At 42.1% G+C, this 17,547-nt stretch overlaps 1 protein-coding gene across 1 annotated transcript in view; it reads right to left on the bottom strand.

The window, feature by feature from the left end:
- Window positions 1–4,484: 4,484 nt before the first annotated feature.
- The window catches only part of LOC124878322 (phosphatidylethanolamine-binding protein 4), a 76,294-nt gene continuing 63,231 nt past the window's right edge, over window positions 4,485–17,547 (bottom strand). The window contains exon 7 of the mRNA XM_047382208.1: window positions 4,485–4,697. Within this exon, the coding sequence (XP_047238164.1) occupies window positions 4,606–4,697 (92 nt within the window). The 3' untranslated portion in view covers window positions 4,485–4,605. The remainder of the gene's footprint in view (window positions 4,698–17,547) is intronic.

Raw genomic sequence — 17,547 nt, 5'->3', positions numbered from 1 at the left:
ACCCCTTGGCTAGGGATGTATTCAACTCCCACTTCCGGGAGAGCTTTGACTAGATCCCGGGGGATGTTGGAGACATAGAGTCCGAGTGGACCATGTTCTCCGCATCTATTGTCAATGCTGCTGCCCGTAGCTGCAGCCGTAAAGTCTGCGGTGCCTGTCGCGGCGGCAATCCCAGAACCCGGTGGTGGACACCGGCAGTAAGGGATGCTGTCAAGCTGAAGAAGGAGTCCTATCGGCTGTGGTAGGCTTGTGGGACTCCTGAGGCGGCTGACGGGTACCGTGAGGCCAAGTGTGCTGCGGCCCGGGCTGTGGCAGAGGCAAAAACTCGGGCCTGGGAGGATTTCGGTGAGGCCATGGAGAAGGACTACTGGTTGGCCTCGAAGCGATTCTGGCAAACCGTCCGGCGCCTCAGGAGGGGGAAGCAGTGCTTCGCCAACACTGTTCATAGTGGGGGTGGGAGGCTGCTGTCCTCGACTGAGGACATTATTGGGCGGTGGAAGGAGTACTTCGAGGATCTCCTCAATCCTGCCATCACGCATTCCGTGGTGGAAACAGAGGCTGGGGACTCGGGGTTGGACTCTTTCATTACCCAGGCTGAAGTCAGTGAGGTGGTTAAAAAGCTCTGCGGTGGCAAGGCTTCAGGGTTGGATGAGATCCGCCCTGAGTACCTCAAATCTCTGGACGTTGTTGGGCTGTCATGGTTGACACGCCTCTTCAACATTGCGTGGCGGTCGGTGACAGTGCCTCTGGACTGGCAGACTGGGGTGGTGGTCCCCCTTCATAAGAAGGGGGACCGGAGGGTGTGTTCCAACTACAGGGGGATCCCACTCCTCAGCCTCCCTGGTAAGGCCTACACCAGGGTATTGGAGAGGAGAGTCCGGCCGATAGTCGAACCTCAGCTTCAGGAGGACCAGTGTGGTTTTCGTCCAGGCCGTGGAACACTGGACCAGCTCTATACCCTCTACAGGGTGCTCGAGGGTTCATGGGAGTTTGCCCAACCGGTTCACATGTGTTTTGTGGACCTGGAGAAGGCATTCGACTGTGTCCCTCGTGATGCCCTGTGGGGGGTGCTCCAGGAGTATGGAATCGGGGGCCCTTTATTAGGGGCCATCCGGTCCCTGTACGAGCAGAGCAGGAGTTTGGTCCGCATTGCCGGCACTAAGTCGGACCTGTTCCCGGTGCATGTCGACTCCGGCAGGGCTGCCCTTTGTCACCGGTCCTGTTCATAACTTTTATGGACAGGATTTCTAGACGCAGCCAAGGGCCGGAGGGGTCTGGTTTGGGGACCAGAGGATTTCGTCTCTTCTTTTTGCAGATGACGTGGTCCTGCTGGCCCCCTCTAGCCAAGACCTACAGCATGCGCTGTGGCGGTTCACAGCCGAGTGTGAAGCGGCTGGGATGAAGATCAGCTCCTCCAAGTCCGAGGCCATGGTACTCGACCGGAAAAGGGTGGCCTGTGCTCTTCAGGTTGGAGGGGAGTTCCTCGGGGTCTTGTTCACGAGTGGGGGAAAAATGGAGCGGGAGATTGACAGACGGATTGGTGCGGCTGCCGCAGTAATGGGGGCACTGTGCCGGTCCGTTGTGGTGAAGAGAGAGCTGAGCCGAAAAGCAAAGCTCTCAATTTACCGGTCGGTCTATGTTCCTACCCTCACCTATGGCCATGAACTTTGGGTCATGACCGAAAGAACCAGATCCTGGATACAAGCGGCTGAAATGAGCTTCCTCCGTAGGGTTGGCCGGGCACTCCCTTAGAGATAGGGTGAGGAGTTCGGCCATCCGGGAGGGGCTCGGAGTAGAGCCGCTGCTCCTCCACATCGAGAGGAGCCAGTTGAGGTGGCTCGGGCATCTATACCGGATGCCTCCTGGACGCCTTACCCGGGAGGTGTTCCAGGCATGTCCCACCGGGAGGAGGCCCAGGGGATGGCCCAGGACAAGCTGGAGGGATTATTTCTCTCGGCTGGCCTGGGAACGCCTTGGGCTCCACCCGGAGGAGCTGGAGGAGGTGTCTGGGGAGAGGGACATCTGGGCGTCTCTGCTGAGTCTGCTGCCCCAGCAACCCAGTCCCGGATAAGCGGAAGATGACGAGTACGAGTACAATATCCCAAACTTTGTACATCTCAGAGCATATAGATGTGTAAAGCTGGTAGAGACATCTCAAAAAGACTTACTGCTGTAATTCAAACAAAAAGTTTTGGTTTTGGCTCAAGGGGCTGAACACAAATGCACAGACACTTATACATTTTTTGTTTTTAAAGATTTTGAAAACCATGTCTCCTTTTCCCTCCACTTCAAAAAGTATAAACTATTTGAAAATTATTTTGTGGAAACTATGTGGAAAAGTTAATTTAGTAGGAATACATTTGCAAGGCACTGTATGAAAGGTGCTAAACTGAAGCAGGTCCAGAAGCAGGCTACCCATATGTATCTTCAAGAGACTTTTATAGACAGACCTAGTCTTACGTTACCTAGTAGCTTGTTCAATTATTGTCTTACAAAATGAACCAAAGTACTTTTCTCACAAAAGTAATGAAGTATAGAAGTTTTTGGCTTCATTTTGTGTTGTAACCTTCCAATAGTTTCATCAGAAGAGAAGTTAAAGGTCACCTTCTACATGAGGTTTATTTTATAATGCGATAAGAATAGCCGTTTAGGTGAAAAAAATAGAACAGATTTAGTTATGTCCAAACATGGGTAGATGAAAGAATTTTACTCTGAGATAGGACTAAGATCTCCTGGGGAATTTAAGCCGCATCTAATATTTGCAGTTAGATATGCAAATACAAACTAAAGAAACATTGCTGACATTTAACTGAACAGATTTCGCACTTGTATTTTATCACAATTCATGCATTAACGTCAGAAATTCTCCAGTGAAATAAATCTTTAGCATTGTCTTGAATATTGGATTACTTTTTGCAAGTTAGCAACTGAACTGATTATGAAAATTGCAAATTACAATAGGTTTGACTTCATTAAAGAAACTCTTGAATGCCTTATTCATATCATGAGGGGAAGTGAGAAGCTTCTATACTCTGCAGCACTGAACTATAACTGTCAATTTCTCTTAATCATAACATTTAACTTCTGACATTTGGAGTAAAAATAAACACGTTCAGGGAAACCGAGTGGCAAAACCCAGCTGTTTTGGCAGGATATTTCTAAAATATAAAGGAGAAAAAAGGCATTTGGAAGTGCATATCTTGGCATTTCAATCCTGTACTGATGGTTTCAAGTAGGTGGTTTTTGGAAGAATGCTCTCCTACTTGGCATGCTTCACAATGAGTGTGGAATTATCCTCCACTTGCCAGTTGTCAGAAAAGTGATTTTATAAGTCAAATAAGATGAGCAAATCAAGGTCATGAGCAACACTCTAACCGATGGGTACGTAACATGCATTCAAAAGCAGTGGATTCTTTCACTCACTGTGGGTCCATGTGCATTGTTTTGGTAGTTTTGTTTGTGAACTCGGATGCTTTGACTGCTAAGTCTGGGAGGCAAACAAAGAACATGCTGGACAATTGATCAATGATCTTCCAGAGTTCATGGAGAGGGCACATTGGGGGTTACCATGCCTGGCTTATCCACCAAAGGAACAAAAACCTCCTTTACCTGCTCCTGCCTATCCCACTGATGAGACACCAAACTAGGGTCAATAAAACCACCAACTAAAGATTGATTATCAGAACATCAAAGTCACTCATGTAAATCCACCCTTTTTCAGACATCTGGGGTATTGATACAAACAATCCCCAGAGGAGAGTTGTTGGTTAGAAACCAATATTCCTCATGGGGGGCTACTCTTACCCACCCTCTACTAAGACCAGTAAAGTCAGTAAAGCATTTTATTGTGGATGGGTTGAAAAGTTTACCCACACCATCCTCTGCAGACCTGCCAGGTGAGGCTCTTATGCAACTCTCTCAAGTTCAAAATGGGTTCATTGTCCTGAAGTTATACTAAAGGACACATCTAAACAGAGCAACTTTTACTTCAGATAAATTAGTCAGATACCTGAAAGTAGCTCATTGTTTCCAGTCGGGGTGAGAGTGGTCAATGGAAATATGATAAACAATGACACAAACAGCAAGTTCCCTTTATTTGGTGCATGACTGCCTCGACATCCCCTCCCCCTTGTCCTGTCACTCTACAGAGTATTTTGGTTCAAGTTCCACTGCAGCATCCGGCTGAGCTGCGGTCTTGGTTTCACCTCCCACTTCCTTTTTTTGGCCCTGACGTGTTTCCGGCCCCTGAATTAGAATAACTCTTTCCACACTAAGTTGTGATATCAGGGCCGTCTTCCTTCTGTTGTCGAACATGCTCGGAAACTATTAAGAAATCCCCAGTGAAGTTGAAATCTATCTCCCGAATCCTGTGCTCCAGACCATGTGATCAGAGATATGGGGTGACATCAAAAACCCTTCAGCTAGTGCAACACAGAGAGGAAATATCTCTTGAACTCAGCGATAAGATAGAAGCTTGTGCAAGCTTTGAAGAATTTCTGCTGTTTAATGCATGGAAAGCATGGAAACAATACACATCAAGAAATATTCTATTTTGTATCACTATACTGTGCTATTCTTCTTCTGGTTGAAGCATTTGAGCATCCTTCAGTCCTTGAAGTTCTGGGTGAGAAACTGCAAGGCAGCCACAGGTTCCCCCAAATTAAACCTTTTGATGAAGGCCGGAAAATCCCATTTACCTGGGTGTGCAGAAAGACATAAAACACAAATTTTCATTAGTATTTACAGGTCCTTCTCAAAATATTAGCATATTGTGATAAAGTTCATTATTTTCCATAATGTAATGATGAAAATGTAACATTCATATATTTTAGATTCATTGCACACTAACTGAAATATTTCAGGTCTTTTATTGTCTTAATACGGATGATTTTGGCATACAGCTCATGAAAACCCAAAATTCCTATCTCACAAAATTTGCATATTTCATCTGACCAATAAAAGAAAAGTGTTTTAATACAAAAATCGTCAACCTTCAAATAATCATGTACAGTTATGCACTCAATACTTGGTCGGGAATCCTTTGGCAGAAATGACTGCTTCAATGCGGCGTGGCATGGAGGCAATCAGCCTGTGGCACTGCTGAGCCCAGGATGCTTCGATAGCGGCCTTTAGCTCATCCAGAGTGTTGGGTCTTGAGTCTCTCAACGTTCTCTTCACAATATCCCACATATTCTCTATGGGGTTCAGGTCAGGAGAGTTGGCAGGCCAATTGAGCACAGTGATACCATGGTCAGTAAACCATTTACCAGTGGTTTTGGCACTGTGAGCAGGTGCCAGGTCGTGCTGAAAAATGAAATCTTCATCTCCATAAAGTTTTTCAGCAGATGGAAGCATGAAGTGCTCCAAAATCTCCTGATAGCTAGCTGCATTGACCCTGCCCTTGATAAAACACAGTGGACCAACACCAGCAGCTGACACGGCACCCCAGACCATCACTGACTGTGGGTACTTGACACTGGACTTCTGGCATTTTGGCATTTCCTTCTCCCCAGTCTTCCTCCAGACTCTGGCACCTTGATTTCCGAATGACATGCAGAATTTGCTTTCATCCGAAAAAAGTACTTTGGACCACTGAGCAACAGTCCAGTGCTGCTTCTCTGTAGCCCAGGTCAGGCGCTTCTGCCGCTGTTTCTGGTTCAAAAGTGGCTTGACCTGGGGAATGCGGCACCTGTAGCCCATTTCCTGCACACGCCTGTGCACGGTGGCTCTGGATGTTTCTACTCCAGACTCAGTCCACTGCTTCCATAGATCCCCCAAGGTCTGGAATCGGCCCTTCTCCACAATCTTCCTCAGGGTCCGGTCACTTCTTCTCGTTGTGCAGCGTTTTCTGCCACACTTTTTCCTTCCCACAGACTTCCCACTGAGGTGCCTTGATACAGCACTCTGGGAACAGCCTATTCGTTCAGAAATTTCTTTCTGTGTCTTACCCTCTTGCTTGAGGGTGTCAATAGTGGCCTTCTGGACAGCAGTCAGGTCAGCAGTCTTACCCATGATTGGGGTTTTGAGTGATGAACCAGGCTGGGAGTTTTAAAGGCCTCAGGAATCTTTTGCAGGTGTTTAGAGTTAACTCGTTGATTCAGATGATTAGGTTCATAGCTCGTTTAGAGACCCTTTTAATGATATGCTAATTTTGTGAGACAGGAATTTTGGGTTTTCATGAGCTGTATGCCAAAATCATCCGTATTAAGACAATAAAAGACCTGAAATATTTCAGTTAGTGTGCAATGAATCTAAAATATATGAATGTTACATTTTCATCATTACATTATGGAAAATAATGAACTTTATCACAATATGCTAATATTTTGAGAAGGACCTGTACAATAAAAAAATGGATAGAAAAAACTTGAGGTTTGTTTTCAGTCCAGCAAAACACTCCAAAAATGAGCTGTACTCTGAGTGCACTCTCTGGTGCATTACGAGAGCATTTCTTCTGACCACTCGGTCTGTGTTTAAAGGATCTGAGGCCTAACTGAGCAACACATGGCTCTGGGATGTGAGTCACTGAGAACAGCTCTGCTGAAAATAAAACATGTTGCTGTAATGATGGAGGTGGGAACGCAAGGACGTATTGGCAAGAAGATATGATTCAATCGCCTGGACTGTTTTTTTCTCTTCCCTCCCCTTTTAAACAAACACCAGACGGCCATCCGGCTGGTATGACAATATCACTTCTAAGATTTTGACAACCACTGATTCCCTGCAGTTTTCCCTCCCTTAACAAAAAAAAAAGAGGACAAATTCACAACTATGATTCCAAGAAGAAAACCCTGTGTGCTTTAAACTTGCAAACTTCAACAGATTCCACAAAGAAAGAGTGTGTGTCTGGATCTTCATATGTCTGCATGTGCATTGGACAATGCTTTGATACTTTGTACTATAATCCAGGGAATCAGGGACATTCTGGTATTTCCATGTGTGCAGTAATTACACTAACAGCTGTTCAATGATTGCACTGGGAAGTTGAAAAAGCCAGCTTCTGAAATGGTCCAAATCTATAGAGAGAGAAGACTCACACATAGGGGTCAAATCTGAATATGCCTGGATTCAAAAAATACTCTCCCTTAAACATCTTGCTTCAGCTGATAAATACAGTGCCACGTTTTTGCTATCTGAGAGCAACATGCAAAAGAAACATTCTGATTATTGACAGTTGAAATATGTGTCATTGATTATCTTTAATACCAGAACCTGTTCGTGAATTGGATATATAGATTGAACCATATATTTACATACACTGTATAAAAATACACCTAATTCCTTTTTTTCTCAATGGCTAGCAATAAATCAACTTTTTTTGGTCAGTTAGGATTACTAAATTATTTGTGTTTCCTAAATGCCATATTAACGTGAGATCATTTTGCTTTACTTTCCTCAAATTAATAAATTGACATACATTTAATTAGTATTTGGCAAAATTGCCTTGACTTAGGTCAGAGATTTTAGGTATCTTTCCACAAGCTTCCCCCAATAGTCCGCTAGAAAGTTTGGCCCATTCCTCCTGATAGATGGTAAAACTGAATCAGGTTTATAGGCCACCTTGCTCGCACACACCTTTCATCTCTGCTTAAAAATGTTTACATTGGACTGAGACCAGGACTTTGTGATGCCACTGAGAAACATTGGCATTGTTGTCCTTAAGCCATTTTGATTAGGGTCATAATTTATATGGAAGACTCATTTGGGCCCAAGCTTTAAAGTCCTGGCTGAGGTCTGGACATAGTACTACAATATTTCCGCACAGTGTTCTACCCTCATCATATATTATGTTTTGTGAAGTACACCAGTCCATCCTGCAGCAAAACACCCCCACATAATGATGCTGCCATCCCAGTAATTCACAGTTTGGATGGTGTTCTCAGGTTTGCAGGTTTCCTCCTCTTTCCTCCAAATCTAACAATGATCATTATTTCCAAACACTAGTTTTAAGTTTGAACAGCCCACAGGACACGTCTCCAAAAATGTAGGATCTATATTCCTCTATGCATTTAAAAACTGTGATCTCACTTTTTATGTTGTTTTTGGAAAAATAACTTCTTCCTGCCTGAGCTGTCTTTCAGCTCATGTCGGTACAGGACTCGTTTCACTGTAGATAATGACACTTTGGATTCAGGTACTCAAGGATTTGAGCAAGATTGACAAGAGCTACATTGTAATGGCTATGTGACTGCATTAGACCATCTCCAAAACTGCAGCTCTCCCTATTGGGAAGCAGCTTTGCAGCCTACTCGCTAAAAACACACAAAATAAAAACACAAATACATAATACAAAAGAAAAGAGTCCAGGTTTTATCAGTCTGTGGACAAGAAAAGTCAAATTTGCAGTAGTATGAGCAGCAGACCTTAAGTGTTTTAGTCAGAACAGTAGCAGCAAGGACTAACAAATGTGATTTGCTTTGGATTGTATTACTATGTCACACTTATCTTGTGACTACTTTGCGAGGTCAATCAGTGGTATAATATGGGAGCATTGACTTTCTTGCTACTTCGAGTAAAATAACAAATGTCTCTGTTCTTGTAGAGTATGTATTGACCTTTATACTGAAGGCCTGGGAGAAGAAATAGTAAGATCCAAGCATAGCAACCGAGGAGGTTACCGTCCTCAGCATTTGCTTATCATTCAAGTCCACAAGCTGGACCTGACTTCTCCCCGAAATCCTATCTGATACTTTAACTAGGCCACCAAGTCTGGTTTTAATAATCAGATACAAATGAACAAACCAGGCAGTGATACAAAACATTGAAGAAATTCAATAAAACTTTTTAAAAAGGGGCCATTATGCCAGATTATACATTAAAGGTCTTATTTTCCTTAGGAAGTATAGCCATTGTTGGACCTATTGTTGTTGTAGCAACAACATCTGAATAAAACAAAAAAAGAACTGCTCACCATATCACTAGCAGCACCATTTATCACTGTCTGTGAAGGTTCAGGAGACCCACCAACAATGGGCGGAAAGTGATGCTTTTTCCCATTTAGAAAGCTTAGGATGACTGTATCATCCTCAAATTTAATGAAATGTACAGTATGTTTTCCTGCGTATTATATAGTGGGATGGGATCACAATCTTGTGTTTCTGGTCTGCATTACTCACAATCAAAAGTGGTTCAAAGGATGAACAGCTGTGAGTCATGGGCATGCTAATGCAAGTGGGGAGCAAAGCCTGGCTGGGTCTGATCTAACAGACGAACTGCTGTAGCTCTTATTGAAAAATAACTTAATGTTGATTCTGGCAGAAAGGTGTCAGGATACATAGTGCATTGTAGTTTGGTGCATATGGGGCTTCATTGCTCCAGATTAGTAAAAGGGCCTATGTTGATCCCTGTTCACCACTGGAGGAACATTATTTAAATAATATTCATTTTCAGCATGATTAAAAATACACTGTAGTTGTTCAAAATAACCATAAATGTACAAAAGAAAAATAAATTTAATTTATCTTATAGAAATAAAACAAGTACATGCACCATAAGAACATTATCTATTTGAAAGAGGAATAGAATGAAAATGAGTTTATTATATTTTTCTAGCCCTACACGAACTGCTTAATAGTTTTGAAATACAATAGTTGAAATAACATCAGAGCAAAGTACCTGCCTTTTTTATTCTTCTTCTTGTATATCTAGTGAACATCAGTCCTTCTGTTTAATAATTTTGAACTGCAGCATATTTATTTTGTTTGAGTCTCTCTTCAGTACTGTTTCATATAATGACCCTACAGAATGAAAGTGTGGTTTGAGCAAAACTATGTTTCATGTTTAAGTCACCTCTTAAATTATATCCACATTTTCTTTCTGTGAAAAGTCTTTAATTATGATGAGGTAGTATTTTTTTTATTTGCTCCGTGCATGGTTAGTAAAGCCCTAGATTCAATTAAATATGTAAGCTTTAAAAATCTGTAAAATTGAGCAAAGGCTTTTGGTTTGTTTACACTATCCAACATGGTTTACCATCCTTATGGCTCACTTTTGTAGTGTACTTTTACATCATGTTGTTGGCTGGATACATGTGTGTTATCTGGGGAACACATTACACCAGGATGCACTATACGCAGAAGGTAAGCTGGCTGACCTAAAGGATCTGCTGCAGACATCTTGGTGCCAGATACCACAGTACGCCTTCTGAGGTCTACTAGAGTCCATGGCTTGACAGGTTGGGGGTGTTCTGTCATCAAGAGGGGTAATAACACACTATTATTCTGTTGAATAAGATCTTTTAAAAATAAACTGAGTTTATATTTTGGAGCTATAGCTAAACGAATTTTTCGCTGATCTTCCACACTTTTAGTTTCTGAAACTCAGGTCATGTTCTGAGCTCAGCTGGGGAAAGAGGATGAATAATAACTGGGAGATGAGCAGATGAGTACCTGAATCTCAGCAGGTCATGTGAATGAAGACTGCCAGCAGAGAGGCCACCGATAATCACGTGAGGGCAATGGAGTCAAGTGACCTGTCTGCATTATAGGGCATGGCCTCAGCAGACCCTCATGGGCCTGTGCTTCAATCTCAGATAATGCACCGCCTCTGCAGTTCCCCAAACTCCTCGGCATGTCCACGACAAGGTCACTAACCCTTCAGCTGTTACAAAGGGTGAGGCAGCTCAGAGATTAACTTTACATTATATACTGGGACATATCTGACATGTCATGTAGCAGATTTGACTATTACAACAATGATGTTAATATACTTTTTCCTTTGCATTTTTGTTTTTTGTCTTACAGCAGTGTCAGGCAACATTCCCTATAAAAGGTATTGGAGTCAAAATAAGCCAGTGTTTGTAAGGCTCTACACATAATCCTGTCTAAAGCTGTGCAATCAAAGGGGCTCTTTCCAAAACGAAGCAAATTCTCAGTATCTGCTGCTATCGCACTGGCTGGTACCCTGCAAATGTCTAGACTTACAAGTGACCTTAAAATAGGCTGGTGCTTGTTTGTAGTGCAGAGACACGTTTCCGCCTCTCCCATCTGCACACTCATGGGAAGGACAGATAGTGGGGAACCTGAGGGCGATGTTAAAGTCTTCCTGCCTCTCCTTTTGTTTCCACCTTGCATCTCTGCCTGGGTATGGCAGAAAGATCAGGACTGCTGCGAGGTGACAGAGAACTGCTACATTTAGTGGTGTGGGCGGTGTCCCTGTTAAACCTCTTACACTGTCTCAGATATACTTAAAATCCAGTAATCGTTTTTTCTCACAGCAAAGTCAAAGGAGCCATATCAGGGTAAAAACCGTAGTGAGGTTCTTCATATAAAAATAGTTGCAGGAATATTGCGATCATTATTTCACGATGAGGAACTTTGCTGCTGTTAGGCTCGGCCATAGAACAATGTCTCCGGACATGTGTCCTGCTTACCAGGGCTTCACCAGAGCAGAAAACTGCTGGAGAGAATTTCACTTAATATTACCCAACATACCTGTTGATTTTAGCTCACAAAGTATTGTAAATATAATGCTGGGGAATATTAGATCATAGAAAGATTGGATACAGCTGTCAGCTACATTACAGGACGTTTTAGGACATAGTTCAGAAACTAGCAACAAGGAAAAGTACACACTCATTACACAAATCTGAATACAATCTGCAAAATGTAGTATTACTGAATTAATTTAAAGCTCTGGACAAACTCTGTGGAGTTACCACATATTGGTTTGTGTGTGTTTGGTTAAATTGCTGGTACCCCTAACAATCCCCTTAAAATAAATATCACAAAATCATGCTTTTAAATTTTGGCTTTTACTTTGTTGATTTTCTTGGAACGTCCATTAATTTCTGTTTCCTTGGGAGTATAAATATGGTGTGACACAAAAGCCTATTTCTTTTAGCTACTATGCTAGAAGAGGACTCAAGTTTATCTTACTACCACACATAGTGAGGAGCATTGTAAGGAAGATAAAAAATGTTCAAAGCTCACTGTTAGCTCATTTTGGTCCACCAAGTCCCCAACTGTATCTGTATCTGTATCATCAAATATAACCATATGGTGTTTGCTAAACTCTACTGGAATATTAACGGGAACTGTGTGCTCTGGTCAGATTAGGAAAAAAAATTTACTTTTTGGCAACAAACACTCCAAGTGGGTTTGAGGTCAAACAAATGTGGAAAAACACCTCAGGCCTTCTGTTGGTAAGGTGGAGGATCTGTGATGCTGATGACTTGTTTGTCTTCTACAAGCTCTAGGAACCTTTTTATAATGCATGCCATAATGGTTTCAACAGGTCCTGTCTTGGCATTTGAGGAATACCATATAGAGAGATGGTTGACTACTTGTGCTGGGGTGCCTTTGCTCTACAGAAAGGAAATCTCAAGATGGTATCCTAATTGCTGGAATTGTTGGAATTTATTAAATCAAGACTGCATGAGGCATCACAAGAGTCATGTCAATAGGCATTAATTGAATTGGAACCTGTGTTTGTATGACCTTAGACCATCTAGGTTATTTGGTGGGTGGTGGACATGTATGTCTGTGTGTGGATGGGTATGTGTGCAGACGTAAGTGTATTTGCTTTGAGTGTGTGTGTGTGCCTGGTGTGTGTGTGTGCCTGAATTTGTCCCCTGGAGGTGCAAAGTTGTTACAATCGTAAGAATGGTAGAAACCTTGCAACACTGAATGCCCAAGAGCAACAAAGGACAGCTAGACTCCTGAAGACGGCAGCCGACCCAGGCAGACAGAGACCAGGCCACAGAGACACAGGAAGAGAAGCAGGTCACCAAACTAATAAAGGTAAAATAATAAAAATAATAATATAATACAAACTATGGATACTTAAAAGTTAGGTTGCCTTTATGGAATTTCCTCACTACTATGCAGGTTGTCTTTGAATGCCATTCCCAAGCAGATCTTGTCACTAAAAGATGCCAGTCAGGAAATCTAAATAGATCTGTGCACAACACTGACAACTGTCAATAAATGCATCTCTAAGAACACAACGTTCCTCCAAAGCTGATGGAAATCGAGGAGACAAGGCTGCCAGGAGGGCTATGGCAGCACTGAAAGAGCAGCAGGACTTTCTGGCAAACATTGGCTGCCCATATAATTTGACAACAATCTCTAACATGCATTGTATATCTGAGCTATGGGGCAAACTTGCGGAACCAAGTCTTCTTGGGTTAAAAAAAAAAAAACCTTTTAGCCCTGCCAAAGCAACAAATAAAGATAAAATCACTTTTCAATATGAGCTAAACAAAACATTCTGTAAAGTTTTAATTGGAGCATAACATTTTGATGCAATTTCCATAAGGTATTTTGGGAATAAAGGCAGCACTGCATAAAGCACAAAACAACTAAACTCTTTGGTGAGGCATCTTTCGCTGCAGATGAAGCTTCAAGTCAAAGTATTCATACCCCTTGAGGCTTTATAGTTTGTCATGTTACAACCACAAGTTTTAAATGTGACAGACCAACACAAAGCTGTACATATTTAAGTAGACAAAAAATAATTTATGCTATTCAACAAAAAAGAAATCAAAAAAAGTGTGCCTACCTTTTATACTGATACCCCAAAATAAAAGGCAGTGCCTTTAGAAGTTCCCCAATTAGTACTGTCCACCTGTGTTTGATTTAATTTCAGTATAAATCCAGGTATTCCGTGAAGGGCTCAGAAGTTTGTTAGAGGACATTAGAGAACAAGTTGCATCATGAAACCAGGGAACACAGCAGACAGGTCAACAGGGATATTTTGGAGAAGTTTAAAGCAGGGTTAGGAATAGGGTGACCAGATGTCCCAAATTTGAGTGGGACTGTGCCACATTTTTCACTCCTGTCCCGGTGTCCCTCAAACAGAAACAATGTCCTGCATTTGACTAGGTCAAATTCTGAAAAGTCAAAAAACTGTTCGAATGGAGCTTTTCTGAAATGTACAGAAAGCAGAGCTGCAGTTATCATCACAGAGCCGCATTAGTTGTCAATGAAAATACCAAGTAACAATTTTTTTTGTATAGATTACATCAGTAGGCTATACAAAATATAATGGAAAGTATGTCATGGTTAAGAAAATGCAGCTACAACAAAGACTGGGAAGTGGTTTGTTACTGGGAGAGGCCAGTGAAAGGTGATCTCTGAGGGATTTTTGTGAAGTTTGCCAAAGTCATTTTTCAATTTCACACAGAGGGGAGCACGATGTGGAGACAATGTAAAAGTGAGTCGCTCAAGAAATGCACACCTGAAAAAGCCGTGTGCTGATCTATGGGCTCATTTTTACTCAAACCCATAGATGCCTGTCAGACAGACAAGGTAGCTGAGATTACCAGTGTTAAACTTTGAAAGTTTGAAAAGTTGTTTTTTTTCAAACTTGTGCTAATTCCTTGTTGTGCGTTAATAGGCGAAGCAGGGAATGATTAATGTAATGTGAGACCTTTGCTAAATAAACATTTTTGACGTCATCTTAGTGTTGGTAATGTGTCCCGCTACATCCCTGATAAGCATCCTTGTTGTCCCGCCTTCGGTTTTTCATATTTGGTCACCCAGTTAGGTATATTGTTTATAGGTAAACATTATCTCAAGCTTTAAGTATCACAGGGGCCCTGTTCAATTGCTCATCAAAGAATTTTAGAGAATGGCACAATTGCAAACCTATGAAGATGTGGTCATTCGCCTAAACTGACAGACTGGGCAATGAGGGCATTAATGAGAAAAGCAGCCCAGAGGCCCTTTGGAACTCTGGAGGAGCTTCAGAGATCCAACGTTTAACAGGAAAAATCTTTCAACCGGACAACCTTTAGTAGTGCACATGGTGGCTGTGGTTGCAGCAGCATCATGCTGGAAGGATATTTTTGCTGCAGGGTCAGGAAAGCAGTTTAGAGTTGATGTAAACACGGGTGAAGAAAGATTAAAGACTTGATACTGAGGCAAAGGTTCAGCTTCCAGCAGGAAGACACCAAACATACAGCCTGAGTTACAATAATGGTTTGGATCAAAGGATATTCATGTGTTAAAATGATCCAATCAAATTCCAGATGTAAATCCAACCGAGGAATTTGGGGCAAGAAATTAACATTTACAGATTCACACAGACATACCGAAAAAGACTTGCAGCTGTGAAAACAACAAAAGGAGGTGCTACACAATATCGACTCAGAATGGCTGAATACCGATGCTTGACACACTTTTCAGATTTTAAAAGATAAACTTAAAAAAAACCCAAAATCATGTATAATTGTCCATACACTTCACAAATGTACACTAATTGGTGTTGAATCACATTAAATCCTCATAAAAATAGGATTGTAACATGAACAATGTGTAAGAATTCAATGAATATGAATACCTTTCCAAGGCACTATTTCCCCTTTTTTAATTTCTTGTTATTTCATCTTGCTTGTTGTGTGGTATATTTGTTTCTCATGTGAAAAAGAGGCAACAATTCTGATAAGACCTAAACTGATGGATTTTAAGTCAGAAAATTTTAAACAGGGATCTGTTTCCTTGTGCAGATCAGCTTTAGTGGAATATAAATTTTTGCGTACGTGAATATTTTCTTTGGGTTAAAAACAGGAAGAAAAGGAATATGATGGAATGCTTTTCCTGATGAGTAATTGTTTCAGATCAAAGCTATGCACACGAATCAAAGCACCTGAACATTTTAAACCAAACTTGTCACTTCAGAGGTGTCAAGATGTCTCTTTAAAGCAACTGACTCTAGGCTAAAACTTGGGCCTGCTATAGCAACCAAATCCTGGCTTTCTTGACTCCTCACAGCTCTGATTAATGGTAGAGGCTGTGGGTGGGTGGTAGACATGGATCTGCCCATTACCACACTACAACATTGCAAATGGCTTCAATTACTGTGGAGTGTGCTGAGCTGGCAGTAAAGGCTCTGGGAAGCAAGATGAACAACGGGTACGATCCAGCAGCTAACTCCACTCTGATCCATACTTTTACACGTCATCATCATGCTCGTTTTTACAGCCCACCAGAAATAAATGGGGGAAAAACTGACCAAAGCATTTAGAACAATGTATTATTTTCAATTTTCTTCCTTTTTTCAAAACAACTTGAACTGCTTTTGGAGATTCGTAGTGTTTCATCTACACATTTAGAGAGGCTGCTAAGGTCAGGAGATGGACCGCTGGATGTGTGAACAGTGTATGCGGAGTGTATTTTGTAAACTGAAACAACACTAGACAGCCTCTTTCAGGGCCTCAGGGCTTCCCTCCCGGCATTGTAACACTGTTTCCCACGACAAACTGACTTGTCGGCACCAAACAGTAGCAGGACATATTAAGGGCTTGCCAAGTGCCTGACAAGTATCATGAGGGCCTAGGCACCCATGCCTGCCCCCCCCCCCACACCCCCCACCCTGGCACAGGGGCAGCCTCCAGTCAGGGAGAGCCTTCCTGAGCCAGAGCAATGGGGATTCCCTACGATAACGCCCCTGTGCCCGGTGCCAAGATTGCAGCCCCCCTGTAGATCCTTATGTAACAAACCAGCTGTCTCTGTCAGTTCACTGACCCACATTCATAACCTTAACCCTGGAGCCAAAGCAGACTCCCACGGTTTCTCACAACAGCCCCTGCTCCACCTCTAATTGTTCTGCCCCCTCTGGCCATCACTTATTACTTAACTAATGGTCAGAGATGAAAAGAAAAGAGACGGCAAATCAGAAATAAAATTGAGTCAATGACTCCACTACTGGAAGTGGAAAACGATCATTAGGAGTCCTCCACCCACGACTAAATGCTCCCCTTCACAAATCACGTCAATTAATGTCATCGGTTATGATGAATCTACTCAGTGTCATTCCACATGGAGGGAGGACAGATGCTAATAAGTGAACATACTTATCGGAGGAGGTGGGGAGACATTGGATTCCCTTCGTTTTTCTTGTCTTAGTGTGCATACAGTGCAAATGGCCATAAAGGCCAATGACAATGCAGCAGGTAAAAAAATAGCTAAGCATGTAAAAGCAAACACAGGTGCACCTCATTGGGACATAATTGAATATTTATTTGTTGCAGTAATTTTATTCAAAAAGTGAAACTTTTGTAATATACCAATTCATTTCACACAGAGTGATATATTTTAAGAGTTTGTTCCTGCAAAATTGATGGCTATAGCTTACACTTAATAAAAAACCAAAATTTGATTTGTTTGAAAATTTAAATAATACATAAAACAAATATTTTTTCATATATTTTTTAGAAATGTCAGAGGAAAAGTATGTGCACGTGTTGTACAGTATGTGCACTCAATAATCCTTTAGAATGAATCACTGCATCAATGCAGTGTATTGTCCATGGAGGACATCAGCCTGTGGATCTGCTGAGGTGTTAAAGAAGATTGCAGCTTATTTGCATTATTAACTTTAGTGTCAAATCCATCTCTTGACAATCCTCCACAGATTCTCTATTGGGTTCAGGTCAGGCCACTTTGCAGGCTATCAAGCACAGTAATGCCATGGTCATTGAACAAGCTTTTAGTACCATTGGCAAAATGGGCAGGTTCCAAGTCCTGCTTGAAAATGAAATCAGCATCTCCATAAAGCTTGTCAGCAGAGGGAAGCATGAAGTGCTCCAAAATTTCCTGAAAGATA

This window comes from Girardinichthys multiradiatus, chromosome 12 (genome assembly GCF_021462225.1).
Source record: "Girardinichthys multiradiatus isolate DD_20200921_A chromosome 12, DD_fGirMul_XY1, whole genome shotgun sequence".
NCBI classification, from domain to species: Eukaryota; Metazoa; Chordata; class Actinopteri; order Cyprinodontiformes; family Goodeidae; genus Girardinichthys; species Girardinichthys multiradiatus.
Note: the sequence above shows the minus strand (reverse complement) of the source record. Positions and strands in the feature narration are given on the sequence as shown.